We start from the raw sequence: 14043 nt of genomic DNA on the forward strand, positions 1-14043 counted from the left end.
ATGACCTGGGTAGTCATTCGTTTACGGTAAGCCATCCGATTCTCTCGCAATGTCATTCTTTTTTAGTAAAAATAGCTTTGCACTTGTAATTTTTGTATGAAATCTCATTATTTGATAAATTAACGCATCGGATCCTGTGTGCGTTCGTATCATGAATATTTATGACTAGCGCATGACGTATGGTTCCTATTAAGATAATCAAGTGCAGCGATAGGATGGCAAGTTTAGGTTAAACAAAAGACGCCTCCCGCCATCTATTCAGAACTTGAACCTTGACCTTTTGCAGTGTACATTTCTATTGACTGCACGATGTATGTAGGTCAAGAGGGATCAAGAATCGAATGGAAAGAATGTCGAAGAAAGAATGTAAAAGTAAAATGTTAGAGAGAGGACGTTCGTTCGTGTCTCCTTAGATCAAGATTAAAACTTGATCTTCGGAGTAGTTGCTACAACCGGCCGTGTCAGACACATTGCCCCGGGGTGCAAGATAGGACTCTTGTAGCGTGCCCCCGTCGAGAGAGAGGACGTCGAGAACAAAAGCAATGTTAAGAGAAATATGGTCTCGAAAGAATGTCAGAGAAACACTGTTCTCCTTCAAGTTATCCCTTTACGTAAAGATTTGAATAGACTTAATCTGTACATGACATCACTATCAATATTGAATCCGTTGACACTTTTAAATCCCAAGCGCGTCACAATATCATTCTATAGTCCATCATTACGTTACCCTCGCCCGTGTCTCCACATGGACTAACAAGTCTGTTGAAGGGTTACCGACAAAGAAGAAGAAGAAGAAGAAGAAGAAGAAGAAGAAGAAGAAGCAGAAGAAGAAGAAGAAGAAGAAGAAAAAGAAGAAGAAAAAAAGAAGAAGAAGAAGAAGAAGAAAAAGAAGAAAAAGAAGAAGAAGAAGAAGAAGAAAAAGAAGAAGAAAGAAGAAGGAAAAAGATGAGGATGATGAAAAGAAGATAAAGAAGGAAAAGAAAAAGAAAAAGATGAGGACGATGAAGAAGAAGTAGAAGAACATGAAGATGTCCACTATCGGTCGACAATTGCTTAATGGACATTTAAAGATAAACTTGAGTTCTGGTTAGAAAAAAGAAAATCAATATTCTCACAGAATCTAACGAAACATACACTGAATGTTCAAGATTACAAATAAATGTCATGTGCCAAACAATTTTGGAAGAAAATGTATACTGGCTGAGTAATGAGCATAGAGAGATAAGGAAATCAAGTAGTACTAGCCCCGACACCATTTGTGTTGTCCCACATACATCTTTCTGTGAAGGGTGATTGTTACTTTACCAGGACTGAGCCAAATTTGTTATGAATTTGATGACTCCAGAACCTTGCAGTACAGACCAATACTTACATGCTACATGATCAACTTTTTCTGATGCATTCCACACCTTTTCTTTCACAATCAATCGCGTTACCAGTACTCACCTTTATCTTGAACTCCACTATGTCCTTTGCTAATAAAATTTGTAACACCGAACCTCGCCTAACTGACTATCCTAGTTCTTACCCTTGACCTGCCCTATGCGAAACTTTTATATTTGTTAAGTATTTTTATTTGGTGAAATTAAAATCACTGTACTCCCATTTAAGAAAAAAATATTCATGACTTAATAGTCCTAACAAACTATAAGGCCCGAATTCACAAAGGAGGTTTGTCGACAAACCTTGGTTTTCGTGCGTCATAATTATGACGCGTTTCGACTTTTTTTTTTCAAACCAGGTTTGTAAAAAAAACGCGTCAAAACGCGTCATATGACGCACGAAAACCGAGGTTTGTCAACAAACCTCCTTTGTGAATTCGGGCCAAGGAGTTTAGGCACTTATCAAATGTATCTTGGTGCCTGAATATCAACTATCCTGTTACTAAACTTCGCGCGCCATCTATAACTTCACGTCAAACACAGAGGCATCGACAGTGTTTTTTATAAAGGAACACTAGGCATCAACAGAGCCAACTATATACAGAGTTTGGCCACCCCAATTCGGGTTGGTCACAATATGGCGACTACTGCTTTGCTGGGCAACCACAAAACAAAATAATATACGCCATGTTGTGACCCAGTGAAATCAAGTTGGCCAAACTTTCCTAATCAATGGTACTGGGCATCAAGTGGTATTAGCGCCCTCTCCCAGCCAGTGTATTCTCGCGAGCTCTGTTAAAGGTACTATGTCCCTTTTGCAGCCAACCTCAAATTCTGTAGAACTTTGCAGGAATTATAAATATGTCATGTATGTCCTATCTGTGAAATTTAAACGTTAGCAGTGTCCTCATATCGAAATTATGCAAGGAAACCCGTTTACTTGCTAGACTTCACTGTCAGACACTATTGAGTGACTGACTTGCTTTTTTCTTCTTTGGTAATAACATACATGAAAAGAGTTGTAAAGGGTACATGAGCATTTGTTTACATCAATAAGCCACTTCTTGTGATGGCCAAAATTATACTGATTGAATCTTTGCGCTGCACAAAACATACGACTTTTCGGTAAAAGGGGCTAAAAAATCAGACTATTCAATAAAAGGACTGCAATCCCTAACATCAATTCGACAACTAATGGTCGTTATTTTTCCCCCTGAAAAAAGACGTTTTCAAGCCCTTTCGTTTTGAGGGAAGTTCTAAATGAGTATTTTCTTTCAAATGCCGTTGGAATTTAACCTTTTAATTTTCTGGCCTGCAAATGGGACATAGAACCATTAATTTGTTTGCATGAATAAGGTATTTATTCATGTCGTGGCATCATAGATTTTTTAAAGAATCAATAACAAGGCAACAATGAGAACTTAAGGTAGTTAGCAATATACTTTTTTTGGGGGGGGGGCTCGAAAATTTGAGAATCGCACCCCCTCCCCTTAAGCACCGAGGGAGGGGGCTCGTCTCCAAATGAAGGTAAAAATAACATGTTTTTACCTGTTTTTTTCCCAGGGGAGCCCCCCCCCCCCCCCCCGTGTACCCTCCCTGGATCCGCCACTTAGTAGTAGTATCATTATCATCATCAATTATATTCATGAGAAAACAAAGCGCTTTTCAGTTCTATAAACCTTGGTAAAAAAAATATTCAATGACAGGCCTTCTTCCGCTCATGATTTTATTAAGTCTTATAAAATATAATACTTTGAATATTCATTTTTTTTCCTATAATAAATGTTATATATATTCCCGGGGCACCGATTGTCCCACTGAGGTTATAGGGAGGAGGAGGGGTGGCGATCCTCTTTTTTATTGAGATATTTCTACCATGAAAACTTTTTCCAAACTGACTTACAGAGAATGAGAAAGCTTACTAATTATCTTCACCGTTTTAAAACTTAATCATGTTTTTCATTACCCCCCAATTTATATTTAAAGCCCCATTGTTCTACTTGTAGCTACTTGCTCCCTCTATGTAGAAAACAATGCCTTATCGATGACCATTGCCCCCCCCCCCCCCCTCCCCCATGATCCTCTTTGTCTTATGTTAATGGAGAGCTGGGTTGATGAGAAAGCCACATGTCAGTGACCACCCTGGGTGGTCTAATCCCTCCTAGCCAAACTAGTACAGACGGTCTTTAAAGTGTAAAAACAGAGGGTGTGAGCATTGTGAGTCTACCGGTTTCCCGAGGGAATTTAAAGGACATTCCAATCTTTGTAATAGGTTTACTTGTATGAAAACAGAACAATAAGAGAAAAGAAATGGCGAAAGTATAAATCGGACCAAAAATAAGTAAGTTATGAGTGTTTGACTTTTCAAAAACATTTTAAAAACTCACAATTTTCTTAATACAGTTTCTCCGATTTTGTTCCACCAGACTGCTTTTATGTTTAGTTTTAGTGTGTACTTGTCCATTAATCCTTTGCTTACGGGAACCTGGTGATCCCTGTGTTAAGCCTATGGGACCTAGAACATACAGTAGTCAACGGGTTAAACTTGGACCCTCTGTGAAGCCCAAGAAACCCCCCCCCCCCATTTTCACAAAGTGCGTGTGTTTAATTACGTTTTTAAAGACGTGTATGATTCGGATATGATTATTCACGTCTGGGGACCAACATTTAAGCGTCGTCACCCCGCCCCCCCCCCCCCCCCCACTCAGTGTTACTTAGGGTACGCATATTCTTTTTTTCCTCTTTTTGAAAGAACCCCTTATCTGAGGACTGCCAACATTTTCGAACCCCCCTTTCGCGGGCTTTTCGCGGGCTTTTCCTGCCTTGGAGACCCCCCTAAATCAGGAAAAATGCTCTATGTACCCCCCCCCCCCTCTAAATTCCTCAGGAGTCCAGAGAGATGAGAGGAAAAAAAAGAAAAAACACCACCTTTTTTAAAGAAATCTCCGGGTGAAAAGTCAAATACACCCCCTTTTTTTTTTACAATTCTCGGGCCGGACTTTGTCGCACGAAAAGTACCCCTTTACCAGACATTTTGGCAACACGCATGCGGTCATTCCGACCTCTGAGTGGGGGGCCGGGTCGTCACTATCCGAAAGACGCGACTAAGTTTCGAACCTGCGTCCTCGGCTGAATCAATTTGTAAGTTCCATTGTTAGCTGGTTTACAGACGCACGCCACAGAGCCCCACTCGGGATGTCCATATAGAGAGAGAGAGAGAGAGAGAGAGAGAGAGAGAGGCGTGAAGAAAGTGGTCTAGGAACGTTTAGGAACGTGAGACGTAGCTGTACTTTACTATTTTATTACGAGCTTTCGCACTTGTATATATATATATATATATATACGGTTATACTAATCACGTACCGCACTGTTTGTGTGATGAAAAAGTAGATCAAAAGTGACGAAAAACTCGGCCGTCTGTCAAACAACCCTGTGTTAATTGACGAGTACATCATTTTTAAAAGAAACAAAGGGGGCGAAAGGGGAACGGTTAACAAATATGCAAACACTGTGACGAATTTCCAACAAGTTTGCACATGGTGCCACAAAGTGAATAGGTAAATTTGCACACGAGGTATATTCAAGTGTAAGCAAGTGTAAGCTGTCCGTCACAATGTCTGTTACGTAATGCTAATTATAATGATCACTATGGCATGATCCCCCTCCTCAAATCGAAGCAAAACGGCCAAGAGGATGGGTATCTGTTTAGTCTACGACTAGTTCGTTTATTACCCAATTAACATACGAATTCATATAATTTATACTCTACTCGATGTTTCATCAGTAATTCTACGATATTTTTATTCTTTATATAATATAATTATGTTCTTGTTCTATTTTAAATTTTTATTTGTATTGTACATGCACGGCCCCATTGTAAAACAGCTTAACAGCTGAACTGGGCTTTTACTGTGAATACATAAATGAATCAAAACATATTCCCATATTTGAGGGTTAATTTGTATTCATGATTAAATGATGTATTATAAAAACTGGGTATTAAAGGTACTATCTCCCATTTGCAGGCCTAAAAGTGAAAAGGTTAAATTCCAACGGCATTTGAAAGATAATACTAATTTAGAACTTCCCTGAAAAAAGGGGGCTTGAAAATGTCTTTATGTGGGAAAATAACGACTATGAGTTGTCGAATGGACTTAAGAGCTATAGAGCCAGTAAGTAATAGTCTGATTTTTCAGACCGTTGTACCGAATGGTCGTACGTTTTATGCTGCGCAAAGATTCAATCAGTTTAATTTGGGCCATTACAAGAAGTAGGTTATTGATGTATTAATGCTCATGTACCCTTTACAGCTCATTGTATGTATGTTATTACCAAAGAAGAAAAAAGCCAGTCAGTCACTCAATAGTGTCTGACAGTGAAGTCTAGCAAGTAAACGGGTTTCCTTGCATAATTTGAATATGAGGACACTGCTTACGTTTAAATTACATATAGGACATACATGACATATTCATAATTCCTGCAAAGTTCTACAGAAGTTGATGTTGGCTGCAAAAGGGACATAGTATCTTTAAACCGCCTGGAAAATATATTGAATGATCAATAAACCAAATGAGTACCAGACTAATTGGAGATTAGACCAAATGGAAATTAAAACAAATGACTATGATAAATGATAAACGTTCTTTAGCGAAAATGAACGCCTTCATATTTTCTGCATGGGAGTATTCGGAAGAATTATATACATCCTTGATATATATTTTTTTTTGCCCTTTAGTCGCATTGTGGATATGTTTGCTGGAAGTAAAACTCAAAGGGATCCGGTAACTTTGTCTCAGATCCTTAAAAAAAAATTGATTTAGCTCATGCTGCAATCATAGGTCGGTCAGGAATCCCATGAGATCTACAAGCCAATCGCATGTTTTCTTATCAAGATATTCATGATATGAAATCGAAATCAAATTTTGCGTTTTCTTAACGGTTTTCATAACAATACATTCTATTGGAGAAAATGAGTATGGTAAAACCGATCACTCAAAGATTTTTTACTTTTTTGAGGAACTTCATGATCATTTTGAAGCGCGATTTTTCTTTTGTAGGGTTTCAATATTACGTATTTTAAGGGCAACCTTAAATCCTATTTGTTCAATTTTAATTTTTGAAGACAGATATTCATTCATTCTTTCATTTATGCATTTTATTTCTTATGTAAATGTACACGATTCTTTGTCATGATGTAATGTGTTCCCTAATATTTTGAAGCGCCTTGAGCATTTAATTAAAATGGATAATGGCGCTGTATACATGTCATGTATTATTATTATTATTATTATTACACCATAATCACAAACACTGATAACACGAAGGGTCATGCATCTCAAATGTATCGTTGTTAAACGATGCCTTTAAGGGGGCCAGTTTGGTAGACTACAGTAAAATGCAAGTTGATAAAGGTATTTTTAATAAAAATTAATCATTACTTGATTATAAAGTAAACTCTTGTAAACCATATATTTCTGGAAAACTGAGACAATGGAGAATCTAAATCTTTTTGAGAAATTTATTTATCTCAATTAATATGCAAATTATATGCTAATTTCTCAAGGACATGAATATTAAAAAAATATGTTTGTGCTTGCTCTTTGTACTATTGTAATTGTAATTAGTTAATTACAATATCAAGGCACTTTTATGTGATTTTGATCGAACATGGTATGCACAACAATTCTATGACACCGTTTTTTGGAAATAATTTTGCTTGTGAGGTATGTATGTGAAAACCCATCAAAAGATTGTGTTTTTGTATGAAAATTTTTTTACTGCTAATTCAGAAGTAATTCTGATGATTTTTTCTTCAAGCTATAGCAATTTTTCTCAAAAAATTCTTATTCACAGATAATTAGGATATTATAAAGGTACTTCAAACACAGTTTCTAACCATAAATTTGATCCAAAATGGGATAACTTGACCTGCAATCGCTAGTTCATTTTCCAGCATGCAGGCTAAGCCGTCCTGACTCATTTTAGTCCACAACTGGTGGATATCAATTAGGTCTGGTCGGGAGGGTGGGGCTTAAACATGTCTTTTAGTGGGAAAATAACGACTATTAGTTGTTGAATCGACTTAAGTGCTACCAAGTCAAAGTAATAGTCTGATGTTCAGAACATTGTACCGAATGGTCGTACGTTATGTGCTCCACAAAGGTTCAATCAGTTTAATTTTGGCCATTACAAGAAGTGGGTTATTGATGAAGACAAATGCCCATGTACCCTTTACAACTCTTTTCATGTATGTTGTTACCAAAGAAGAAAAAAAGCCAGTCAGTCACTCAATAGTGTCTGACAGTAAAGTCTAGCAAGTAAACGGGTTTCTTTGCATAATTTGAATATGAGGACACTGCTAACGTTTAAATTTCACAGATAGGACATACATGACATATTCATAATTCCTGCAAAGTTCTACAGAATTTGATGTTGGCTGCAAAAGGGACATAGTACCTTTAAAGCCTTGTGCAAGATGATACACCTGCATCGGCGCTGTTTGTACTTCATTATTAGGGAAATGTGAGAGAGATTCCAAGTCAATTTAGTTTAATTCGTTCTATTTTCACATTTGAATAACAAGAACAAGAACAATAACAATATCATATACATTTAAAGAGAAAATAACAAGTATAAAGTACAAACAAATACAAATATGGTGGTATTTGAAGAAGAAAAAAACAGGCCTATAACAATGGCAAACCCTATAATTAAAAATATGAAATGTGTATAATATATGAATTTAACCAAAGAAAAAGCACACGCAAAAAACGGCATTAATTATATTATCTGAAAGGCACATATTATCGTCGCTGTTTTCACGAAGTGACGGTAGTGAAAAAAAATTGCATTCGCTTTGCGTTACGATTTTCCTCACTACCGTCACTTCAAAGCATATATATTAGGGGCGGATCAAGGGGGAGTGTGGGAGGCGCACGCCCCCTTTTTCCTTCCAAAAAATAAAATAGCAGTAAAAAAGCTTGAAAATATTCACAGAAATGTACAGTTTACACATTCAGAAAAGCCTCAGAATGTACCATAATTATAGAGCATATTAAGGTTCGACTTTTTTTCCTGGGCCCTTAAGCGTGGCCCGGGCCACACGCCCTAAAGGCTTCGCGTTCGCAATTTCGTACATTTTACCCCACCCCCCCCCCCCCCCTCTTGGAAAATCCTGGACCCGCCCGTGTAAATGACATTAAATGATAAATCACTTGAAATTAGGTATTGATAAGAAAATTGTTCTTCTCTAAAACAATGTCAAAAGCTCCTTGTGCAATTGAAAGTAATATTATTCGGTACAGATCGTGCATAGTAATTAGTTTGAGGAATATTAATAGTTTTAACGGGAACTGAGACGTGATGTGTGGTTTGGTAGAACTGGGGGGGGGGGGGTGTTTCACAAAGATCCTAAGTAGAACTTAACTCTAAGTTGGACTTAAATATTATGGAGAGCCATTTGTAGCCTTAAAATAAAATATATTCAAAAGCAAAATTTCAAGTATTTTAGACTTTTCATAAATTCCACATCAAGAACATGAAATCTCCTTGATAATAGACAATATGAATGATTTGAATCAACATTTTATGCCTTTTGAAATAACTTTTACAAAATATTTTCAATGATGCTAACGGCTTTCCATAGTTGTTAGGTCCAACTTAGAGATAAGTTCAACTTAGGATCTTTGTGAAACACCCCCCTGGTCTAAGAGGTCACAATTACTCTGGTTTGTATTCAGTTCACGTCCTAGTCCAAGTCCTCAGAGATCTGTGATAGGAAATCGAGAGAAGGTGAAGGGGAAGGATGGAATTAGGGGATGAGGATAGGAAGGACAAGAAAGGGAGAGGGGTGGAAAGGGGGTAGAGATGGGGGTTGGAAGAGAGGGAATATAGAGGGAGTGAGAGGCGAGGTAGAGAGAACGAGAAGGGGAGGATAAGAAGAGAGAATGAGACAAAATATATAAGGGAAACATGGGAGATTGAGAGGGAGAGAGAGGGGGTTGTGATACAGGGGTGGAAGGTAGAGAGGGGTAGGAAGTGAAAGAGGGAGTGGGGGAGAGAGAGAGAGAGAGAGAGAGGCAAGGGAGGGAAAAGAGAGGGAGAGGAGAGAGAGAGAGAGAGAGCAGAAGGAGAGATGGAGGAGAAATACTTGAGGGAAAAGGTTAAGGGAGATTGTGAAGTGAAGAAAATGAGAGAGAGAGAGAGAGGGAGGGGGGGGGGGGGAGAGAATGCCAGAAGAGGGGCAGAGAGTGAGATAGAGAGAGACAGAGACAGAACGACAGAGACAGAGAGAAGGAGAGAGACAGACAGAGACAGACATACAGAGAGAGGGGGAGGCAGAGGCTGACAGACAGACAGAATTGCGGTGGTGAAGAAAATTAAAAACAGTTACTATGGTTCCCATATGAGATAGAACACGGTGCTATTGAGACCTTACAAATTATACAAGTGTGAGATTGTGGGATTTACAAGAGGAATTGTAAATAGGGATTGAGAGAGAGAGAGAGAGAGAGAGAGAGAGAGAGAGAGAGAGAGAGAGAGAGAAAAGAGAGAGAAAGAGAGAGAGAGAGAGACAAAGAGACACATATATAATATATATATATATATATATATATATATATATATATATATATACAAGAGAGAGAAGGAGAGACATGAAGAGAGAAAGAAATATATATATATACACGCACACACACACATCGGCAGAGAGAGAGGGGGGATACAATACAGAGTAAGAGAGAGAGAGAGAGACAGACAGACACACAGAGAAAAGGGGGGATATCACCGTAGAGAGAGAGAGAGAGAGAGGTAATATAGGAAATAGTGGCTTGTATCGATATTTTACACTGAATGAACATGTAATTTCCGTTCATATAAAATAATGAATTAAAGGCATCGTTTTCGAAACAAGTTTGTTCATATCTATTGCTCTATTGTTAACAGCTATGCGATTTCTCTGCATGTATATTACTCTTATTTAAACAGTAATAGTAATATAGAAGTATAAAGTTCAATTACGGCTAGACATGAATTTGCTACCGAAATAGTTACTATTAATTCCCCCTGTGCCGTCTCCCTACCCCTCCCCCCCCCCCCCCCCAATTCATTACAATTACAACAGAAATGAGGTGTTCGTTTATAGTTTTGTTGGTTGCATCGCAACAACACCCGCCCTAGCAATTTATGTTCTTGACTATTTTGCCTAGATTGGTATACAAGTACTAGTATGTCATTGGAACATTTGCTTGTATTGATGTACTTCGATGCACTGGGGCATGACAAAAATGTAAATCTAGATTTTCTAAACAGGTTTGAAATCATGATCTACAAAATATATTATCAAGTACAATTCCCCCATTGGCTATAATGTAGAAACGAGCCTACCGTATCAAATTCCCTCTTTTTGGAGGTTATTCCCCCAAAGAATTGAATTGTAAAGGAGACTCAGATACAAGATATGAATCATATTTTGTTCCGTATACCAGTTGAAAAAGTCGAGCTCTCGTGTCCGCCGTGTCTGGAGTCAATACACACTATACATCTGACTCTCTCTCTCTCTCTCTCTCAATGACGCTGGCTATGTATATAGCGAGTGTGCATAATGCTATGGAACACGCGTGCATTATTTTGTAGTACTGTATGTACGATGGGCTCAGGGCTAGGGCTCGCGTACGTTCATTCATTCGTAAACATTCCCCGGTGAACGCCTGAATGACAAGAAAACCAAGTCTCGGAAAGGCTGTCACAAATGCTCGAATACGTCCTGTTATTTCACTCCTACCTCGCTCACTGAGCCCCAACCGTGGAAACCTTTATACCTGGATTTAAATACTGGACCACCTTCACGGATTTCTTGCTGTGGAAATTACTTTAACCCTTTCTTTCATCTCGGGAATCTTAAAACAAGGCGAAGATCTGTTACTATGGGAGTGTGCGGAGATGAGGCTATCGTATGGTGTTTTAAATACATTTTGGTCGTTGCTTGCTGCATCACAAATTTGGTGAGTCACTTTGATTTGAAATTCATGTCATTTTCCAGCATGCAGAAGGCTAAGCCGTCCTGACTCATTTTAGTCCACAACTGGTGGATATCAATTAGGTCTGGTCGGGAGGGTGATTTTGAGCTCGAAAGAATACTATTTTCCATTTGATTGCACGTTGATATACCCTCTGCTGGAGAAAATAGATGCCTATGTGTTATCCGACGGTGAACTCTGCCTGAGTTTCGGGCGGCTAGGCGGCTGGCTTATCGCATCTGTATGTAGCTTGCCTGTGAATGGTATACAGCTTCGTACAGAAGCGCCTCGCAAATTGATTTCGCTCAGATGGGGATAAAAATCTCAGCGGGGAAAAAGGGATGAAATAAAATGCTCCAGGCTTTGAATAAATTCAGTCTCCCCGTCTGCTGCTAATTGCATTGAGATTTGCTACGCAGGTAGTCGATCATACATAGAGCCTGTATTTAAGGCAACAATGTTTACCACCAAGTTAACCGAGTCGATATTTGTTTAGCAATTGATTTTCACAACTTCTATCGCAGCCGGGCAATTTAGTGGTCTCATGATGTGATGGTTATAGGCCGTCGCCGGTTCCCCAAGGAATAACGGGAAACTAGACAAAGAAATATCAATCGCAATAACTAGTCATCGCGGAGAGAATTGATAAAGATGTTAGGGATTTGATACAGAGGGTCCGTGAGAAAGGTTGAGAACGAGTGACATTTATTATGTTTAAAACTTAAAGGGTCATGTGCTTGAACAGTTGTTGCGGGTAAAACTACTAGACCTGTCACAATGGAAAGGCAGGACGACATGATAGTAGTCAAGACGTAACAGTGATAAGATGGTAATGGGGAGGAGGAGAAACAGCAGAACGGGGAGGGAGATGGGGATGACAGAGGTCATGATGGAAATTATGATTATGATGAGGAGGAGGAGAAGGATGATGATGACAATTATGATGATGAGGAGTAGAAGGAGGAGTAGGAAGAAGAAGGTAGTGATGAGATTGAGAAGGAGGAGAATGAGGAAGAAAAGCAGGGTGAGGGTAAGAAGATGATGATAATGCTGGTAATGATAAGGTGAATGAGAATGATGATGATGATGATGATGATAACGATAAGGAGAATGAGAATTATGATGATGATGATAATGCTGGTAATGATAAGGAGGATGAGAATGATGATGATGATGATGATAATGCTGGTAATGATAAGGTGAATGAGAATGATGATGATGATGATGATAATGCTGGTAATGATAAGGTGAATGAGAATGATGATGATGATGATAATGCTGGTAATGATAAGGAGAATGAGAATTATGATGATGATGATGATAATGCTGGTAATAATAAGGAGAATGAGAATGATGATGATGATGATGATAATGCTGGTACTGATAAGGAGAATGAGAATGATGATGATGATGATAATGCTGGTAATGATAAGGAGAATGAGAATGATGATGATAATGCTGGTAATGATAAGGTGAATGAGAATGATGATGATGATGATGATAATGCTGGTAATGATAAGGAGAATGAGAATGATGATGATGATGATAATGCTGGTAATGATAAGGAGAATGAGAATGATGATGATGATGATAATGCTGGTAATGATAAGGCGAATGAGAATGATGATGATAATGATGATAATGCTGGTACTGATAAGGAGAATGAGAATGATGATGATAATGATGATAATGCTGGTAATGATAAGGAGAATGAGAATGAGAATTATGATGATAATGCTGGTAATGATAAGGAGGATGAGAATTATGATGATGATGATGATAATGCTGGTAATGATAAGGTGAATGAGAATGAGAAGATGATGATAATGCTGATAATGATAAGGTGAATGAGAATGATGATGATGATGATAATGCTGGTAATGATAAGGAGAATGAGAATGATGATGATAATGCTGGTAATGATAAGGAGAATGAGAATGATGATGATGATGATGGTTATGATAAGGAGAATGAGAATTATGATGATGATGATAATGCTGGTAATGATAAGGAGAATGAGAATGATTATGATGATGATGATAATACTGGTAATGATAAGGTGAATGAGAATGATGATGATAATGCTGGTAATGATAAGGAGAATGAGAATTATGATGATGATGATAATGCTGGTAATGATAAGGAGAATGAGAATTATGATGATGATAATGCTGATAATGATAAGGTGAATGAGAATGATGATGATGATGATGATAATGCTGGTAATGATAAGGAGAATGAGAATTATGATCATCATGATAATGCTGCTTATGATAAGGAGAATGAGAATGATGATGATGATGACGATGAGCTATGAGAGAACTGAGTAAGACGAGAAGGAGATGGTGATGAGATGGAAGAAAAGCAGGGTGAGAGGAAGAAGATGATGATAATGATGCTAATGATAAGGAGGATGAGAATGATGATGATGACGATGATGATGATGATGAGAAAGAACTGAGTAAGAAGAGAAGGAGAGGTTGATGATAAAGAGGAGGTGAATGATGGATATGAAGATGATGTCCGATGGTGATGATGATGAAGAGGATGAAAATAAGGCTGACGGTGAGTTAACGACAATGATATTGACGAATAGTTATAATTACAGGCCTGCGTGATAACGCGGATTATGTTCATTTTCCAGT

At 38.2% G+C, this 14043-nt stretch overlaps 1 protein-coding gene across 1 annotated transcript; it reads left to right on the plus strand.

The window, feature by feature from the left end:
* Nucleotides 1-11305: 11305 nt before the first annotated feature.
* LOC115925536 (protein PFC0760c-like) lies at nucleotides 11306-13715 on the plus strand. The gene is made up of 3 exons (XM_030989614.1): nucleotides 11306-11383; nucleotides 12463-13197; nucleotides 13677-13715. The coding sequence occupies exons 1-3, from the start codon at nucleotides 11306-11308 to the stop codon at nucleotides 13713-13715; spliced, it is 852 nt and encodes a 283-aa protein (XP_030845474.1).
* Nucleotides 13716-14043: the final 328 nt, after the last annotated feature.

Source organism: Strongylocentrotus purpuratus, unplaced genomic scaffold, assembly GCF_000002235.5.
Source record: "Strongylocentrotus purpuratus isolate Spur 01 unplaced genomic scaffold, Spur_5.0 spur5_scaffold_18, whole genome shotgun sequence".
Classification (NCBI taxonomy): domain Eukaryota; kingdom Metazoa; phylum Echinodermata; class Echinoidea; order Camarodonta; family Strongylocentrotidae; genus Strongylocentrotus; species Strongylocentrotus purpuratus.